Source organism: Desmodus rotundus, chromosome 12, assembly GCF_022682495.2.
Source record: "Desmodus rotundus isolate HL8 chromosome 12, HLdesRot8A.1, whole genome shotgun sequence".
Taxonomy (NCBI): Eukaryota; Metazoa; Chordata; class Mammalia; order Chiroptera; family Phyllostomidae; genus Desmodus; species Desmodus rotundus.
In genome coordinates, this window is record NC_071398.1 from 71,308,674 (window position 1) to 71,328,619 (window position 19,946).

General features: G+C 40.3%; 1 protein-coding gene and 1 long non-coding RNA gene across 3 annotated transcripts; one reads left to right on the forward strand and one right to left on the reverse strand.

Annotated features, from left to right (window-relative positions):
- The first annotated feature begins 73 nt into the window (after positions 1 to 73).
- Positions 74 to 8,526, forward strand: YOD1 (YOD1 deubiquitinase). Of its 2 annotated transcripts, XM_045182991.3 has the most exons (4): positions 74 to 445; positions 531 to 599; positions 1,796 to 1,955; positions 2,993 to 8,526. In XM_045182991.3, exons 1-4 carry the CDS (start codon positions 179 to 181, stop codon positions 3,694 to 3,696), a joined length of 1,200 nt encoding a protein of 399 aa, XP_045038926.2. In that variant the 5' UTR covers positions 74 to 178; the 3' UTR covers positions 3,697 to 8,526. The 2 variants fall into 2 exon arrangements, with proteins under 2 accessions (XP_045038926.2, XP_045038928.1); XM_045182993.3 differs by lacking the exons at positions 74 to 445; positions 531 to 599 and adding an exon at positions 1,014 to 1,447.
- Positions 8,527 to 18,463: 9,937 nt separating this feature from the next.
- Positions 18,464 to 19,861, reverse strand: LOC128779659 (uncharacterized). The gene is made up of 3 exons (XR_008425731.1): positions 19,771 to 19,861; positions 19,195 to 19,284; positions 18,464 to 18,683 (listed from the first exon to the last, which is right to left on the reverse strand). It is a non-coding gene; the product is annotated as an uncharacterized lncRNA (long non-coding RNA).
- Positions 19,862 to 19,946: the final 85 nt, after the last annotated feature.

Here is a 19,946-nt window from a genome sequence, read left to right on the forward strand (position 1 = left end):
ACTCTCGCGAGAGTGCACTGAAACGTATGAGAGGGCGTGACTTTTTGTGACGAAAAAACGTTGCGCCGCTTAACCCTTCCAAGAATCTCAGCAGTGCCTCGTGAGAGTCCTAAATTGGAACGTAACCTGTGGAAGGTTCTTGGCTAGAGTAACCTACCGCAGTACTTGAGCCGATTACATGTATCCTTCTCCTGGGTCAGACACTGTAACTTCAGCAAACCAACTAATCGCTGAACCGCGAGCTTCCCTGGACACACCCACACACTCCAGTGGACTTCTAACCACCGCTATTCTCCCCGCTTCTTCCCGCACTATACTTTCTGTTATGGTCGTATTGAAGAACCAGAGAGGAAAACGCTGCAGCAGGAAAATGGGTCATGAAAGATGTGAAAAGATTCAAAGCTTTCATATAACTTACTCAGGGGTAGAGGCTTTTCCCGTGGAGGTGAGTTTGCACATTTCCTGTGAACTTTTCAGTTGCCCCAAGTTCGTTTGATGCTTGATTCTGTTGATAAACCCCCTCTATGCAGGTTTGGGCTTGTGCTCTATCAGGATGGAAAAAGGAAAAAAAACAAGAGTACGGATTTCTCGGAAAAGAGGTAAGTCCAGAGGGGTCGTTTTATTTCTCCACCTGGGGATTAAATTCATCCTCTAACTAGCTCCAACAGTATCTCTTCTTTAAGGCCCATTACAACTCTCAGTATACTGTAGTTGCCCTCTGTGCCTGTACAACTTTCTTTCTCCATTCAGCAAGTGTTTATTATTGAGCGTCTTTTTTTGCTAGGCACAGTCCTTGGCTCTAGGGACACCAGGTTGAAGAGGGTCACATAATGTAGCATTATCATGTTGCTGTGAAATTCAGTGCTCATGTGTCCTTTACTCCCCACCCTCTCTTCCGGTTCCAGTGATTACTTGTTATAACGAAGGCGGGAGTGGAACCTTCTTCATGTTTGAATACCCAGAGCCGGAACTGGAATGCGGTGACACACGTCAGTACTCTTCGTTCCTTCTCCTTATACTGCCTCCGCCCCCTGAAAGTACCAATAGCCCTGGGGCCTAGGGCAATAGCTCAGTAGGAGGCTGACCTCATACTGCTCTTTCTGATGTGGCAAATGGACGTTTTCAAGTTACAGTCCCTTGCAGGTGGAAGGGCCAGTCATCCCTTAACCTCAATGAGTCAATGTTTGCTGCAGCCATGAATTTATTCACGAGCATCTGGTTGTTTCTGGCAGGTCCTTTGACTCACTGACCATTCTTGGCATTCATTTGCGTCCTGAACTATGATTCTGTTTCTCCCAGGGTGGTTTAGAAGCCCCAACTTAATAATTTCCGACCTTAGTAAGTGCAAGATTACATTCCAATGTACTGGATTCAGCAGCTCCTTCCCCGCCCTCTGTCCCTGAGCATATATGCTGCCGACGCGGAGGGCACCTCACTGGCTTTACAGGTAGCAAGCCTTTTGTTCTTGAGGAATACTGACGAGTCTTCACCCTTCGGCTCCTGAAGGGTGGGGACAAAAGTTGTCACTTTAAGAGCGTTGGTTCTACTTAAGGCGCTAAAACAGAAGCTGCACCGGAGTATTGCAAAAACTAGCCAGCAGCGACTTCTCGCGATGTTTGGCCCGGCAAAGGGTGGCCATCTTGGAGCCCAGTCCGCGGCTGCCTGTCCCGGCGGCGTCTTCCATCCCGCTGCCGGGACCAAGGCCGGCCCCGCTGGTGCCTGGCCCATGGGCGGTCTAACCAACGCGATGTGGCGGCTCCGCTGCAAAGCCAAGGATGGCACCTATGTTTTGCAGGATCTGTCCAGCCAGACCCGGGTGCGGGAACTCCAGGGCCAAATTGCAGCAATCACCGGGATCGCCCCTGGCTGTCAGCGTATCCTGGTTGGATACCCACCCGAGTGCCTGGATCTCAGCAACGGGGATACTATGCTGGGGGATTTGCCCATCCAGTCAGGTAAGGGGATGGAGGCTGGGGCCAGGGGAAGTTCTGAGAGGACTGCAAGGGGCGTGAGGGAGAACAGAGATACGGTCAAGTCACAGTGGCTGTTGGTCAGCTGGGGGCTTTGAGGACGAGAATAAGGATACTTAAAATCCTTATTAAAGAATTCGGACGGAGGCCGGGACAAGTGTCTAGCAACCCCTTGACTTTACATATGGTTGAAAGAGACAGAGAGGTTCCAAACTATGTGAGAAGCTCAAAGCCTTTGGAGTCTCCCCTTCCTCCGTCTGTTCTGGTTTATCTTGAACACTTGTCACTCATTTTGTTTTCCCTCGGCGTCCACAAAAGTATAAAAAAAAGTGGGACCTATTTTCTTTGTCCTGATGGTTCTTTCCCCTTTTATCACTGAAAGAAGATAGCAGGTCTGAAGGATGCAGGATACTTTTCTTGCTTGCTTTCCTGGTTTGATTGCAATCACCTACATATAAACTGACTTTGACAGGTGTACTCACTTTCGAGTTTGCTTTTACACATCCACTAAAGGCTCCCTCGAGTTCTAAACCACAGCAGCTATTCCTGTCCAGTGTTAAAATGTGAATAGCGATATTGTTAATTAAAATTTTGTGCTGTTGTATCCGAGATCCTGTAAACACCAAAAAGGCTAGGTAACTTTCAGAGAGGGGCGAACCCCCTAGTGGCCTAGTCTATTATAAACACCTTTTGGAAGATTTCTGCTTTTTAAATACAGAGGGAGCATAAGGAAATTTTATTCTTTAAATGTATCTTTTTAAGTAATTATAAAGGTGTATAACTCAGGCCCCTCACAAAACTGGAATGCAAGCTAAAGTGTTTTTGCTCTTTGTTTTGAACTTTATGGAGATTCAGTGAGCAAGAAGTATATTCCTGGTCACTTGTTTACAAAACTATGTTCTCCCTAGTAACCCCAGCTTACACTTTAACTCCTCCTGTTTGCAGTTTACAGACTTGGCTAGTGAACATTCAGTTTGATCTATAATTTCTGCCCAGTTCTGGATGTGTTTTATTTTTAACAGGCGACATGCTGATCGTTGAAGAAGACCAAACCAGGCCCCACAGTTCACCGGCATTTACCAGACACGGTGCTCCTAGTTATGTCAGGGAAACTTTGCCCGTGCTTACCAGAACCGTGGTCCCGGCTGACAACTCTTGCCTCTTTACCAGTGTATACTACGTTGTTGAAGGAGGAGTCTTGAATCCAGCTTGTGCCCCTGAGATGAGACGCCTCATAGCACAAATTGTAGCAAGTGATCCAGATTTCTATAGCGAAGCAATACTAGGAAAAACAAATCAAGAGTACTGTGAATGGATCAAAAGGGATGATACTTGGGGAGGAGCTATTGAGATATCAATTCTGTCTAAATATTATCAGTGCGAAATATGTGTAGTAGATACACAGACAGTAAGAATTGATCGTTTTGGGGAAGATGCAGGATATGCTAAAAGGGTCCTGCTTATTTATGATGGTGTCCACTATGACCCGCTTCAGCGTAACTTTGCTGACCCAGACACCCCTCCTCTGACCATTTTCTCCTCTAATGATGATATTGTTCTTGTACAAGCACTGGAATTAGCCGATGAAGCTAGAAGAAAGAGACAGTTTACTGACATAAATCGCTTCACCCTGCGATGCATGATATGTCAAAAGGGACTAACCGGACAAGCGGAAGCAAGGGAGCATGCCAAGGAGACGGGCCATACCAACTTCGGAGAAGTGTGATCTATGCATGATGAGGATTAAAGCCTACTACCTCACAGATCCAGAAGGTTCTGGGTCTTCCAATAAGCTACTCACAACCCTGAAGAACAAAGAACACAATGCTTGAACCATCCTTATAACTTAAAACCACTAAGGCACTGAAATTCCTTGTTAAGATTAAAATTGGTGTGCAAGTTCACAGAGGTGTGTCTGGAGCCGGGATGCGTGCCCTCTTTCTGCTGGGGTGACACAACAGATGGTCCATGCTACCGGCTGACACCAACCTGAAGATCGAGGTTCAGTATTATAAACTAGCACCCGGCAGCTTTAGCTTGTAGAAGAAAACAGCATCATATTCTGGGTAATGCAGAAGGCCTGGTGTGAGGCCATTGGACATAAACCACAATGTCTCCAAAAATTAAGTCCTTTCAAAAACTCTGAGCTAGTAGTTTCTAAATTATGAATTGATTCCGCACTTGAAGATACACATTTGTCTAAACTGATTTTATGTTGCAATTTGGTAGACTTTGTAAAATGTGTCCTTCGCCAGTTCTGAGTACGTAAGAAGCAGCTTTGCAGGGATGAGTCTGTTCCCTGACAATGTTACCTAAAAATGGGAACTGATAGTGCCCAGCTTAGGAGGTCTAGTGTATAAAAGTAGATCGTATGAGGGAAAAGGTGCCTGAGAAGCTTACTGAAGCTTTAAAAGACCATTGGCCTCGTGTTTTAATGAAACTATTAATCTTTGTCACGTTGGATAAAATTTAAAATTAAGCAGGGTATGTTTTTTTAATTGAAGTTCTATAAAATTGGAATGCTTGAATTTTGCTTTTTTACATAAAGATTTGGAGGGATTTAATTTCCTCAGCTTTTTGTTAAGAGACTTCCTCCAACTCCTAAAAAATGTTCATCTAAAGTGATAATGATGTGCTTTGGTTTGGTTTTTGTGAGATCTTTTGCTTGTCTAAACAGTATTTGTTTGTATCCTACCCTTAACCTGCCACTAACGCTCTTTTAATAATTTCACCTTTCTGCAAATTAGCACTTTGCTAATCCGCGATCTTTTACTTGGACTGTTGAAGAGTTTTAAAGTAATTGGGGTAATAATATTGAAAGAATTAGTTTCACTTCCAAAATATGACAGGTTTTTAAATTCTTGCCTTACCTGAATAAGCTTCTTCCTAATATTAGATGTGTGGCCATTTGCTCGGTGGGCTAATCCTGAAGACAAACCCTCTAAAACTTAGCTTTACTCTGAGATCTTCCAGATAAAAGTTTTCTACCTCTTTTTGTAAATTTTCTGAAGATCAGGGATGCTAAATTATAATTTGTTATGTATTATCTCACATAATGTGAAGAGGCTTAGTGTTGTGAAGTTTTGTTATATTGGTCTCATTTTTTTTTATTAAGTATTTCACTTAGAAAGCCAGTGGTATACTTTAAAGCCCTTAAATCTCTTTCACTATATCTTATTGACAAATGCTAAAAAATTGATATTTACTTTTAGCATTTTTCACTTGGTGAAGGTGGCCATATTAAATTAGGGAACATGTAAACAATTTAAGGGGAAAGTACCTTTAAGGAACAATTCACAGAGTATGCTTGAAATCATTAGATGACGTTTTTTGAGTAACTTTTGTGTGAATAGCTGCTTCAGGCAACACTTATTATGGTCAGTATCACTTAAAAGTATTTAATTTTCTATTTTACTGAGCCTTAAAAATGACACTTGTGAGTTTGTGGTATTTAATGTTTGACAGTCATAATATGTATAGATGAATATGATTGAAAATCTCTTAGTACCGGTCTGTCTAAAAGGTTTTTGTATCTTTTATTTCCCCCAGAACGTACTAAATTTAAAACCGTAAGTTGATGTAACACTGGGTAGCATCCATCATATTGTTTGCCTTCCCTCCTTAGGTACTTCAGCAGCCAAACTTGACATTTGCTAACTGGAATTTGAGAGAAATGTATTTACGCAACAAATATTTATTGAATAACTGATAATGTACCAGGCATCTGTTGATGTGTTTTCCAACAAAATTTCACTTTAAAATTGAGTGTACTCTATCTACATTGGATTACGTTAACAAATGGAAAGAAAGAGAACCTGATACTTTATAAAATTAAACCCTTCAATCTTAAGTGCTTTTGTTTGTATGTTTAAGCTTACACTCTTACAGCAAATGTCAAATATTTATGTAGGGGTCTTTATTCCGTTTACCTGTTATCTAGGTTGTCCACTACCTGGAAACTGATACTCGGTCAAATTGCTTTTTAAATTAATCAGCTGCTGAAATTCAGCACTAGGACTTTAGTGTTCTGATCCTGGAAAATTCGAGATTGCAGATTATTTGATTTAATTATTGAGGATTAAACCCTAAGCTTGTACTCATTGTAAACTCATTTATTATGAGCCTCACAGAATTTAAAGAGTTTTTTACTGCACTTACTAAACTCTTGATATTAGTGTATTAACATGTAAGTTCTAATCTTAAGAATTTTGAAAACTTAGGAATTTAGTACTTTACTTGTAGTAGGACTAAAAGATACTTTTTAAAAATTATTTATTGATTTGAGAGAGAGAAACAGCAATAGCATATCAGGACGATGCTCTAACCAACTGAGCCACCTGGCCAGGGCCAGAAACTTCTTCTCAGATTTGCACTTGAGTGGAATGAAACCCTTCCCAGTCATTGATTTTAACCGCCATACGTTTTTTTTTTTTAATTAAAATGAGAATTGTTTACATTAGTGGCAAAATGAAGATTGTGCTTTTCCGTTCCCCACTTCTTTCGGTTACTCTTCTTTCCCTTACTCTCCTTTGGATTTAAAAATTAGGTATAGAGCTCTGAAGATGCGCTTGTAGATAGAGTGATTTCAGAAGTTAAAATGATATCCTTGGGAATTTTGTGATTTGATAGCCATATGAAGACACCAGTGTGGTACATCTTCTGTTAAAGGGTTGTGGCTATTTTTAAATTATTTCCCAGGAATGAAAAGTGGTCACAGTCAACTGGTACCCTTGAAAGTTTGGCTGCTGGTTGGCTTGACCCTCTTGGCAAGAACTAGTATAGTTATGCCACTTGATTATGACATGAAGTTCAAGTTCCCACAGAATCAGAATGAGGAGTGAGTTAACGTTATATTATTCATCTATACGTGCCCCTAAGCACCCGTGCCTACTTGCTTATCAAGCTTATTCTTTCCTATGTAGACTATTCACAACAGGATGTTGCAAGTTGCCCTAGTTAAACATAGTTTTCTATGTCTCTGAAAAAAATGAGACTGGGGAGTATGCAAGATCAGCAACAGAGAGATGGTTTTCTTTATGAATCAATGAGGTGGCCTTCCTAAACTTCCATATATTAAGATTTATATTCTTTCATGTGTTGGAATATGCATTCTTTAATTATTTGCTGCACTTTAAAAATATGAACTAGAAGTTTACATGTTCGGCCTCTCCAGGGATCTTATTAAAGACATTAAAATATAATCCTTGAGCTGCTTACAATCAGCTCTTCATAAGCAACAATTACCACCAGTATAAATTGTGTCCAGTAGTATAACATTCTGGTGTTTTGATAACAATAGCACTCAATTGCAGTAATGAGGAGGAGCATGCTCGGTGCCCTAGCATTCAGAATGTTACCCGTTTCTATAATGTGATAGTTCTTTATCCATTGTACAGTGCAGTTTCAAGTTTGTCCTTCTAGCACAAAGATGGCTTAACTCTGAAAAGATTCGATTCTTAAAACTTCCTTTGTTTCTAAGCAGACTTATTTCAAAGGAGCTGATTTTTAAGTCAGAGGCCTCAAAAGTATCGTACATAATGAGCAACATCATTTTTAACACTACAGTGAAGCACTTGATTTGAATAAGCGAGCTTATTAACTAAAGATGTTTTCTTACTAAAAGTTATATTTTAGCACATTTCATCCAACTTAGAATATAAACCTTCCCTGATTGTGGGAAAGGGTTTTATTTTTTTTCTTTTCCAAAAATTGGCTGGTGTTTTGTTTACAGTGCTAGGACTCATTAACTTTGAAGAAATCATTGCATTGATACTGAATTGTGGGGTGCTGATTTAGGAGATTGATAACCCTCCCATGCTGTTTCAGAGGGGAGAAAGGAGTGGGAGAATAGAACACCACTTGAATAGAAGAGACCCTCAAATGGATGCATTCCTACTCGTGAGTTACGCTTTTTGGAAAATCCAAGCAATGCCTTTGTGTCACCTTAATCCTCCTCCCCACCCCTTCATTTCTTGGCATAGAATGGGGCAGGATCATAGCCGAAAAGCTAGTGATTAAAGTATAAAACCATGATATAAGCAGTTTGGTATGATGCTTTTTTATACTTGTTTTTAAAAAATACAAACCTACAACTAGGAGTTTAGGGATAGTGAAGATATGATTGGGTTAAGTTGTAGGTTAAAAAAGAAAAGGTTAAACTGAGAAAGCTTTAGAATCTCTGCTGAGACACAGAAGCCTGACTTTATCCCTGATCAAGGCTGTGTAATTATTTGCAGCCAATGAGCTTTAAGGACCAGGGCACCTGATTCTTGTCAGTTTCCCAGTTCACTGGTGGTGCCATTCAGGACCCAAGTTGTTTACAGGAAACGTGATTTCCTGAGCAAAAAGTAATTCTTCCTTTTAAAAAAGTAAGAATTCAGCTTAAAATACGAAATAAATATGTATAGTTTGATGAGCAGTACATATTTTCAGTATTAATGCAGTAGAGGAGGAATGCCTGAAACAAGAAGAAAACCCCAAAACTCAGACATGGGGCTTTTGACCATGACTTGAAAAGGTAGTATGGAAGAGCAAAATAGAACAAAGTTCTGCTTTTCTTGTTATAAGAAAATAGTTTTCTGAGTGAAATGGACAGTGTTTTCTTGTTTTAAGAATGTTCTCTTGTCCATTTGCCAGCATTTTTTTCAAAGTTAATGCACTGCTGCTACCGGAAAGATGTCCGGTTTTATTTTGAACACCTTCTGTGCTGTTGCCATTGTCCTTAAGGTGCATTGATTTTATTGATAAGGTGTGTGATTTTAAATATCCAAATGCTGTACGAAATGACTTGTTTTCAGTGAATAAATGAAGTGAAAATACTGTTGTCTGAGCATATTTTGTGGTGAGGGTGGAGGACCAGTGAACAGCTGCTACACTCAAGTTACATAGTATTTATTATCAAAAGCTCATAGACCACTGCTTTGACTTGTGTACCAGAATCTGCCAATCTCTCTCTGTGGGTGGAGTCTTAAGGACTTGACAGTAGAATCTACAGTGTTTCTTCTTTGTAACCCCAGAGGGCATTTGTAATTTCTCTTCCTTGACACATTTTCTGATAGGCAGTCAGCTCCTGGGAGTTGTAATTCAGTGCCTGTTGCTGACAAATTATCAAACTGGGAATACTGAATATTCCCTTTAGTTTATAATGGAGAGCTGTGTGAATTTAGATCTGTTTGGAAACTACTACATTTCCGCAGGGGAATTTACTTAATCTTTGACAATATTGACATTTAAACATTCATTGGAAGCAGCATTGGACTTACTAGACTTGGCCAGTTTAAGCTCTAACTCAATTGAACTATTCATACTTAATCCTTTCCTTCTCACTGGAAGCTTTAAAATTATGGAAATAGAACCATAATGTAATGAATCAATTTGTGCCCCAGGATGAAATATATCTTTGGAACCAACGTAAATCCAGCATAAGAATAAGTCAAGTCGAACCTCCTATTAACAGACCTGTAAAGAATCTCATTGTCTGTGTGATGATAGCTGCTTGAACAGGTAAAGGTCCCACAGCGTGTTCATCACATTACCCCAGAACCTCAGAAATAAATGAAGTCAGCAGTCGGTTTTAACTTGCCCTCCAGGTGATTCTGATGCACGATAAAGTTTGAGAACCACAAGTGCAACCACAGTGGTTTAAATCTGTCGACTTGGAGAGAACTCTGATGGCTGTGTACTTGACCTCATGCAATTCATTTTCATGCACAAGTTAAAGACAGTTAACTAAACTTACAAATAATATAACTCTAGAGAAGACGGACAGTACAACGAATGGCAATTCACAAATCTCAGCAGGCTGAAGACCCCAATATTGAATGCTCAGCAGTGTGAAGTCCTGCCCTTCAGTTCTAAAACATTCCATTATGTGAGTCCAGCGTGGGGAAAACCTGGCTTTGCAGTAGACCTGACAGAGAGATAGCAATGATACTTGACTGCTATTCTGATCCCGACAGAGTGATATGATCTGGCCTGCAGAAATAATTGCATTTTAATAGTTAAAAGATCTAGAAAAAAAGGAAGCAGTGCAATGAATGTGCCCTGCTTTAGTCACATTGCGTTGGAGGGTTGGCTAAGGTTTTCACATGTAAAACGTGATGAAAACTACAAAGTTTGACAACTGTTATGTGATAGTTGAAGGAACCGGATATATTTACCTGGGGGAGAGAAAATGGATTTCAAATTGACATCATGGCTAACTTCGAGTCTGGGAACTACATGAAAGATAAATTAGATTTATTCTTCCAAGGCTCTAGAGCAGCAACTTGCAACCAGTGTATTGCAAGAATTTTTAAAACAGGCAGTACCTGACTATTTAGTCAGAGCCACTGAACTTTTTTTACCTTAGATAGTCAAATTAAAAAACAAAATGACAACAGCAAACACAACAGTAGCCATCTGCTGTGAATGAATCAAAAGTATACCTAATTTTTTTGTCAGATGAGCAAAAAATATATTTTTTGGTGCATTCCAGAATTTTAGTAATTTGTGTGTGATATGAGATTAAAAAAAAGTTGAAAATTACTGCTTCAGAGAAAGAACTCAGACCAATAAGGGGTGATATCACAAATAAAATTTACCTTAGAAAACCTAATACAAATGGAAAGAGATGCTTCAGTATTAAAGCTCAAGTATTATGGTGTAGCCTCCTACACTGTAAGAAACAAAGCTAGAAATCATTAAGACCCTGACCTCGTGAATCTTTTGTTTCAAATGGTAGTTATGAAATGAATAGATAATGACAAGAAGAACTTCCCTGAGAGAAAGGGAAGCTTTTCTTTTTTCTTTTTCTCCTCCCTACCATCCCATTATTGTTCGAAAAGGAGTACAGCAGAGGCTGCAAATCAGAACTTCTATATTTGGTAATAATATATACTATGCTTATTTTATCTCTTAAGCCTAATATGAGAGATTCAAGAATAGAAAAATGGGCATCTCAAATACTTTTTGTACTTTAAAAATTTGTTCTGCTTGGATTGCCTTTGTCTCTTGTGTTTATAGATTTTGAGGGCCTTTATCAGATATCGGGTGAAATAAGTGCCAGTTTATGAGCATCCGTCTCTATACTCACTACAACTTTTATGATTCCCCTATGTGTGAGGTATTTTTTTTTAATCCAGGGTTCTCTCTTTGCTTTAGTAACTGCCTCTCTCGTAACCGTTTCTCTGCCTTCCTGTACTTCTGAAATCCCTTCTGTACACCGAGAAGAGTTTTCTGCTCTTACTCCATGGCATTTCTCTGTACTCCAATAAAGGGCTTTATTACTAAATCTTAAGTTAGTACAGCAGGTGTCACAGTGGCTTGGCCATCCTCCAAAACCCCGAAGATGGCCTTCTTAAATAATTGTGGCAGGCCAAAAGCTGTTAATTTGACGTTAAAGTTTGTGTGTCAAGTTCAAAATCAGTGCTGACGTTATTTCATATTCAAAATAAAGACAAAATTATTCCTGATAAGCCCTCACTGGCTCTATATAACAGAGTATATAGACATTACCATAACTTAGTAAGCAACACAGCTAGTCCCCACTCCAGTGCTAGAAGAGTTCATGCTAACTTCTGGGGTGCAGCTCTTTCAGGTGCCAACCAATCCACAGTGGGTGCAGTTCACTGGGTCCCATCCGTTGGTGGATCCTGGAGTCCAGCCCCTGGTCCCCCACTTCTGTGAAGCTGACAGAAGCACCCTTCAATATCTCAGCCACCCATTCAGGAACAGAAGAATGTCTCCAAGGAAAAGGTGGCCTCAAATGTTCACCCAACCTCTATCCTCATTCTGACCCAGGCTTGGCAGTTCTTCAAGTTCTTTACAGTGTTTCTGGCTCTCCACTGTGTTAGCAAGAAGAGTGTGTCAGAATTACTTGGTCTGACATTACTGGAAATGGAAGTCTTCAGCAACACCTTTCTGATGAAAATAAGATACAACTCCCATAAAATTTACTTTAAAAGGTATAATCTTGGAAATGGAAACAGCAGGTATGAAGCAAATCACTTAACATAATTTTTCCATCAACAGTGAGGGAAGAGAGGCTAGTGAGAATTAGTGTTTAATTAGAACTGTCCAGAAGGAAGAAGCACTTTAGCAAATACCCATGAATATTTATAGCACAGTTTATTCCAGTCCTGTTGGATATTTACATTGAATTAAATAGAAAATGTTCCTTTTATCATGGAATAAATCATTTTTAATCTATTATGTGGGATATTTCACCAAATTGCCCATCCTCATTTTGATGAATCTTTCTCTTATGAATGTCATTGGAGTGAATTAGTTCTCCCAGAGCTTGAAAATTATAAAGTAAGCTAATCAAGCTTTTAAACCCACAGAACTAAGGGACAGACTTCGAGTTATGTTGACCTACTGCCAAAGTGACCTTCCCATTAGATCCACTTTTTAACAGCCAGCCTTGTTTTTCTTACTCTTCCTCTCTAACAAGGAAGACTTAGAAAATGATCTTGGATTTGGCTCGAAGCACCTAAAGTGATAATATATCTCAGATAAATTGTTAAGCAGTTTAATGTAACAAGCCTTTATTGAGCTTCTGCTTGTAAGATGCGGTATCAAATGACTCAGGATTACAAGGATAGTCACTCAATAAGCATTTGTGAGTATTAATGGTTCAGGAACTGCCTTGGGTGCTGGGTATACATTGAGGGTTTGGGGGAGGCACAAATAATGCTATAAAACAGAAACACAGATGCCATGAAGAGGATAATGAAGAGGGTGGGAGAGTCTAGAAAAGTGATCAATCTGGGAAACACTTTTTGAGAAAGTGACATTTAAGCTGAAACCTAAAGCATAAACAGGAGTTAGTTGAAGACTGAGAACAGTATTTCAAGTAGGGAGTATAGCATTTAAAGACACTACGTTGCAAGAGGAAATGAAATACTTTCCAGACCAGCCTGGCCATAGCATGGTAAAGCAGAAAAGAAGGATATGAGGCGAAGTTTTAGAAGCAAACAAGGATCCAGGTTTGCAACATCTCTAAGCCACATTAAGCACTTAACTCTAATTTATATTTATCACATTTTGCTTGCTTATTTCATATTTGTGTTCCAAGTAGTTTGTCCATGAGAGCAGGGGCCGTTTTCCTCTTATTACAGTTTTATTCCCAGCACCTAACAAAGTGCTGGACTCACAGTACATGTTCAATGTGCACTTAAATAACTGAACACATATATACATGAAGTCAAAGTGTACTTTAGGAATAAAGTTATCCTAAGATCTTTGGGAGGATATTAAAGCATTGTAAGGAGAGCATCAGGTGTATGTTTCTCCAAGTTGTTTCAATTGCTCTCTGGGGGATGAATTGAAGGGGACAAGAGTGGAAGTGGAGGACTTCCAGGTAGGGGGAGGCTACTGCAGTAATCCGTAAGTGATGATGGTAACAATTATAATAACACTTGTTGAGTGCTTACAAGGTACTGAGCATTTTTCATGTGTTATAAAATCTTCACAATAACTATGAGACATAATGTTTTTATTATCTATTCTGTAGCTACTACAGTTACTAATAATTAACGAAGTTTATTAACTTCCTCAAGGATAAACAGCTAATAAATGGATGATGGTTTGGACTCAGTAAACGTCAAGACGGTGGATTTGAGATATATTTTGGAAATAGGGTCTTCAGAACTCGATGGCGTTGGGAGTAATAGAGAGGGAAGCATCTAGAATGTCCCTCAGAGTTTTTACTCAAACAGCTGGTGGATGAAAGTGACCTTTATTTACCCATGGAAGATGGAAGGAGAAAACATTAGGAAGAAATAGAGAAAATAAGAGTTCAAACATAACATGTTTGAGATATTTGTGAATCACCTAAAAGGGGATGTCACGTAGGCATCTACAGGTTTAAAGTTAAAAATGTCTAAAGATAAAGATCTAAATTTTGGACTTTGTCAACCTATAAATAGTTAAAAGTTATGTGAATATAAGAGGTCAACTAGAGAGAGGGTAATGAGAGGAAGACTCCGAACCAAACCCAAGGAACTCCCAATACTTAGAAGCCAAGGAAAGGAAAAAGAGCCACCATTTGGAAGGGAGTTAAAGAAGGAAGAACCACCACAGAAGAGTTCAGAAGAGTTTAGAGATGCATAAAAACTTCATGTCATGAGGCCCCAGAGAAAGCAGTGGTTTAAGAAACAGCATGCGGCGAGCTCTGTCAGATGCCAGGAAACGATGAAGCTAGAAGAGGACTGGGAGAGTCTGTAGACTCCGGCAGCCTGGAGCTGCTGGGTGACTTAACGAGCTGTTTCGGGGACTAGTGGGGAAAGAGGTCGGGTGGATGTGGGTTGGAGCAGAGTATCTGGTTAAAGGTGCAGGTTGACCATATTTGCTGATCTGCTCTCTCCAAAACTGCGATGAAATGATAGTGATGGGATTTTAAAATGCACAGACTCTAAAGGACAAAGAGATGGAGTGGTAAATAATAGCAATGACATTTTGGAAGCTAGCCAGCAGCTGGATGAATGGTCACTGACCTAACAGATTTGAAAAAGCTGAATCCTAAGCCAACAACCCTATTTTTTTCCATGGATCCTCCCCCAAATGGTGATATTAGTACCTCTGGAAACAGGGATAGGAAAAATTGGGAATGGTTAGAGAGTCTGTTTAAGAAGTTAGCCTCTCACAACTCCTCTTCCACTCGGAGCAACCAAGAGCTTGCTATATTCCCTCCCAGGAGGGGGTGAAACAGAGGCTGTCTGTACCAAAACCGAGGGAATGAAGTGCTAGTTTATGTACCAGACAGATGTTGAGACCGACAACCTTCTCATACGAGGCTCCAAGAATGCTAGCCGCCAGAATCATGCTCTTCAGGCAGAATTTTGGAATACTGTTCTCTGGGGAATCTTCTCTAAGGATTACAAACAAGCCAACAAAAGGATTAAAGATAATTGACATCAAAGATTTTCCAACCAAATGGTCCAAAAAGATCTCTTTGTGGTGAAATCAACCAGCCCCATTATTTCAGTGGAAGGTCCAAAGGATGCTGTAAGAGAGAGGATTGCAGGGATGGAGTTCATGAGACAGGTCCAGAGCACATGTGGATGATGGGGTTACAGGAAAACGTTCTCTTTGTTGTGCTAAAAGAGGAGAAGAACGTGGGTGCAAAGGAAGGTAGGTTTGTAACTTTGGTGATGGGAAGATGGAATTACTGCCTCTTGGTTGCTGTTTTTCTTACTGAATTTTCCAAATTCGGTGGCGAAGTCATTATCTTAAAATGAAGGGAGCAAAAGAGGGGTGGAAGGTTATTACTGGAGGTTGTTATTCATGAATTTATAGTGGTGCCAATCTGCTTGTCATATGATCAACAAGAAATGGTAGTGGTTTGAAGGAATCCAGTGATAGCAAATGAAAAGCAAGAGCAGAAAATGCTGGCATGCAGAGTAACAGGTAAAAGCTGACATCTGGGAACCTGGACACTGACAGCTGGGAGAGAGGTGGTTACAGTCTAATCAATCTCTTGCTTGTAACTATTGTTGTAAGTTTGTGTTCCACGTCCATGTCTGCCGCTAACAGTGAATAAAATTATAGTATATTTAGTGCAAATTCTATGAAGAATGTTCCAAGAAATAACAAGTTTGAGAAGCAAAATAGATTCTTCAATTTGTTGTTTCAACAAATGTTCTGTGTAGAGCTGTTAGAAGCTTGATAGGAGATCCAAATATTACCCAGTAATGTTCCCTGGAATTTTCCATTATTGAATATTTGCTATATATACAGCTTATTGTAAATACTATTAAACCTAATAATTATTATTTATTAAACAATTTGAGATATCCATGATAATAAGTAAATAACAAAGAATATTGGAAGCATTTTAAGAAAAAGAAAATAGGTCACACTATTGTCAGATGTTTTAAATCATTGATATAAAACATCATTAGCTGGGGACCTTCATAGTATCTCACACTTGGATATATCCATGACATCAAAAGTTGAAGAACTCCTGCCCCGGCCGGTGGGACTCAGTGGATTAAGCAATGGCCTGCAAACCAAAGGTCGCCGGTTCGATTCCCAGTCAGGGCACATGCCTAGGTTGCAGGCCAAGTCCCCAGGTTTCGCTCACATGTCGATGTTTCTCTCCTAGTCTTTCTCCCTTCCTTCTACTCTCTGAAAATAAATAAAATCTTTTTAAAATTTTTGAAAAAATAAAACATGGTAGTTTCAGAAATATGAATGTGACTATAGTAAGAAGTATGGATGAGTATGTGATGGGAGACACCAGCTTACGAAGGTCTTTTTATGTCATATAGGGACTTACAATTTCATCTTGAATGCTATGAAAATATATCTAAGTGCCCTGACTGGTGTGGCCCAGTGGGTTGAGCACTGGCCTGAGAACCAAAAGTTCACCTGTTCGATTCCTAGTCAGGGCACATGCCTGGGTTGCCAGCGAGGTTCCCAGTTGGGGGCGTGCGAGAGGCAACTGATGGATGTTCCCCTCCCCCTCTCTCTCTTTCCTTCCCCTCTCTCTAAAAATAAATAAATAAACTCTTTTTTCAAAAAAGAAAATACATCAAAGCATTTTGAAAGGAATGAAATTCACACGTACCGCTATAAAATGGAAGATGTGAAGCAAGGCATTTCTGTAGTCTTCTATCTTTAACAACCCAGAGTCCCACACACAGTGAAGTCCTGAACCAGAGTATGGAGGAAGAGGAGCTGAAAGGAGATGTGAGAGCAATCTCGCAGGAGATGGGTGTTGGGGCAGGACTGCTGTGAAGTATTGAGTCTGGGTGGGAGTAGGTATGGTGATGCTATCAGCTGGCATGCAGATAGAGGAGAGGGGACAGATTTCAGGGAGGGGCAAGATGAGTTCAATTTTGAACATGGTGACATTTGGTGTTTCTTACAGAACTTCCGCTGCCAAAAGATGACCTCAGCCCTCAAACTTTCATTAGCACTGGAAGGAAAAGTTTTCCATGATAGGCGGGCCAAAGTAATGCGGCTCTCAAAAAAAGAGGGAAAAATCTGCTCCCAGGAACTACGTAATGATTAAGCAACTGCAGAACTCCTTCATCCCAATCTACTTAATTACACACTTTGGTTTCCATGTAATTATTTTAGGCTTAACTCTAATATCACTTTGGTGAGAACTTGGTGATCTAATTCACGTCTTAATCTGGCCTATCAACTCCAAATTCTAATCACCCTTCTCTGAAGGCTTCCCTAGCTGTTTTCTCTTTAAAGCAAGCTCTTGCTACCTGAGGAATAAAACCTTTCCTCCAAATAAAGTAAAACAAAACACAACACCCCTCCGTCCCCTCAATATGTTAGAAATCTGCTCAGAATTACGCCCAGCACACTGTAGCATGCCAATGCCATGACCACAGTGGGCACCCTGTGTTTCTTAGGGAAGATGATAATACGTGTTCAAAGTAACCTCCTTTTTCCTTTACTAATAAAGAAGAAGAAGAAAGACACTGACAGAATGTGACTATAATGTGATTGAATAAGTATCATTAATGGTCAGAATGGAGGTCCACAGCCATTCTGCAGAGAGCTCAACTTTATAAAGTGTCCAAAGAGGAAAGACTGACCAGTGACTGTCTGTGGTATATTTTGGTCTTGAAGTTGCGTGTGTGTGCAGAAGTGTGCTCGAGTGGGCAGAGTGAGCTGCTTCGCTGAGAGGTTGTACAGAGAAAGGAAATAGTGAGCTAGTCTCTGACAGTGGAGGAGAGGAGTGCAGCACGGCAGCATGCCAGGGCGGGGACGGGGTGAGGACACTAAGTCAGGTGAGCTGGACTGTAGCTGGATTGCGCAGAGGCAGGTCATCAAACAGGAATCCATACACAAAGAGCAATGACACGCACTGCTCCTCAAAAGATGACCGGCATCATCAACCGGGAAGCCTTAGTCTTTCGGATATTTCTGATGTGGGAAGTTGTCTTCCTCCCCTAGTCTAGGCCTCCTTCCCAATTCTCCTGGAACCTTAGAAACTTGGTATTTTTCCAAGAAAGCAAAGCAATAGCAAGAAAGATTCCAGGGTAAAATATTTAAAGACATGGAGAATAAAACCCCCAAAATTCATGATAGTGATTTATTTCACATGGGGTGTATGTGTGTTTTAAGGAGGCAGGAGAGAAGGGAGGGGTGAAGCTTGTACATAATTTCAACTGCTATGTTCATGTCCTAGTTCTTGAACTGGGTGTTGGATGCAGTGGTGTTTGTATTGCCAGGTATCTGAGATATTTCATCATTTTCAAAAAGAGATGTCTAAAAGGAAAGAGAAACAGAAAGATCATTTTGTCTATGCCCCTACTTGATAAAGACAGGAGCTCTTCTTAATTATCTCAATTTTATTATAAACTGAAAAACCGTGTCTGTTCACAAACAAGACTATGCCTACTGTCATCTTTGAGGTTAATGCTCACTCATCAATTCTTACATATTTTTTAGCAAATGTTCAAATTACACACCTATGAAGTTGGATCAACCGCAGTGACTTCATCCATGGGTGTAACTCTAGTTGCATTGAACTCTTGATTAGGAGATGCCTTCTTGTTTTGTTCATATTATGACATCATACACGTTTGAATGGCACATCAGGAAGAGAGGTCACCGCTCTTAAGTGTCCAGTCAGCTCTGGTATCCATATGCTGCTGATAGGTTACTGGTTTGGACTTCCTCAAACCTCCTTCCTCCTCACCAGTCCTGCCCTGCCTCTTCTCCACGCTGGCCCCTGGATCATTGCACTTCCTATTTCCTAATCAACTATGATCACGGAAAGAGAAAAGACGAAAGCCATGTGTCATCTTGTCATATAAGACACGAATAGCTCCAAGACAGAAATGAGACGAGAAAGGATGAATCTAATGGCTAGAATCAGACCTGCAAATTATCTGTGTATTAGGATTTTCTCCTAAATAGAGGCTGACGGGCATCACACTGATACAAGGCGAGTGTGATGTCATAGTGGCTAAATTGAAATCTCTGCTCTCCCACCTAACTATGTGATCGTGGGCAAGTTATTTAACCTCCCTGCAAAATTTGGATATTAATAGAGTCTACTTTTTGAAGTTGAAATAGACATTAAATGATGGATGAAAATTCTTAGCACAGCACAATACCCAAGGTGCAGCCAGAGCTTAATAAATGTTGGCAATTGTCATGGGCATTAATTTTAAATTTTTCTTTCTGCACTTTTGCTATGGAGGATAACCTATAATTAGGAAAACTCAGCTTCCAGGCCAAAAGTCAGATCTGGTAAAACTGGCCTCCTTACCTGGAGGAAGATTTCTTCCTGAAAGCATTGGATTCTTCCACCCACACTGTTCTCCGGCCTCTCTTCTGGTTAACTACAGGTGCCAAAAACCTGCCATGGAAGGAGACAGGAGTTGCTAAACTGGTTGGTAGCTTATTTTGTTTTTATTTATTAATATTTACTGCTACCTTCCATCAACAGCTAGCAAACCAGAGACCCAAATGACACTGAGCATGTTCCCTCCTTCGGGGCTGTCCAGTCACTTTTCATCAGGGACCTCTCAGGGGAGAAAATGGTTTCATTTCCCCCAGAAATAAATGTGGCCAAGAAGGTCCTTGGCAAACTGCAGTGGGGGGCGGTGATAAGGGTGCACCAGCTCTACAGACTTGATACATCTCCTTCAGCAGTCCTGAGTGGAGTTTGAAGCATTAGGAGCTTCTAGGAAAAGCCTTAATAAGGATGAAAGTGATTCTGAAAGATTACAAAAGCCATTAACAAAACTGGCCCCTGAGAATTTTAACTTGGAGAATTCAGGGGAATACTTAGTTTCAAGTGGAAGAAGGTAGCACTAGATAGAAAACCAAGTTTCAAACACACGTTAAAAAGCATACTATCCAATGGACTGTGTTTCTTCATATGAAGATTGAAAAATATTTTGCCTACTCCCTCCCTGCCAACTCTCCTTTCCTAGTCTCAGCCCAAAGCAGTCCCTCCTCCTTCCAGCCCTCCTTTTTCCAAGGACTCTTTATTGGCTCTAAATGGGGGAAGGGATG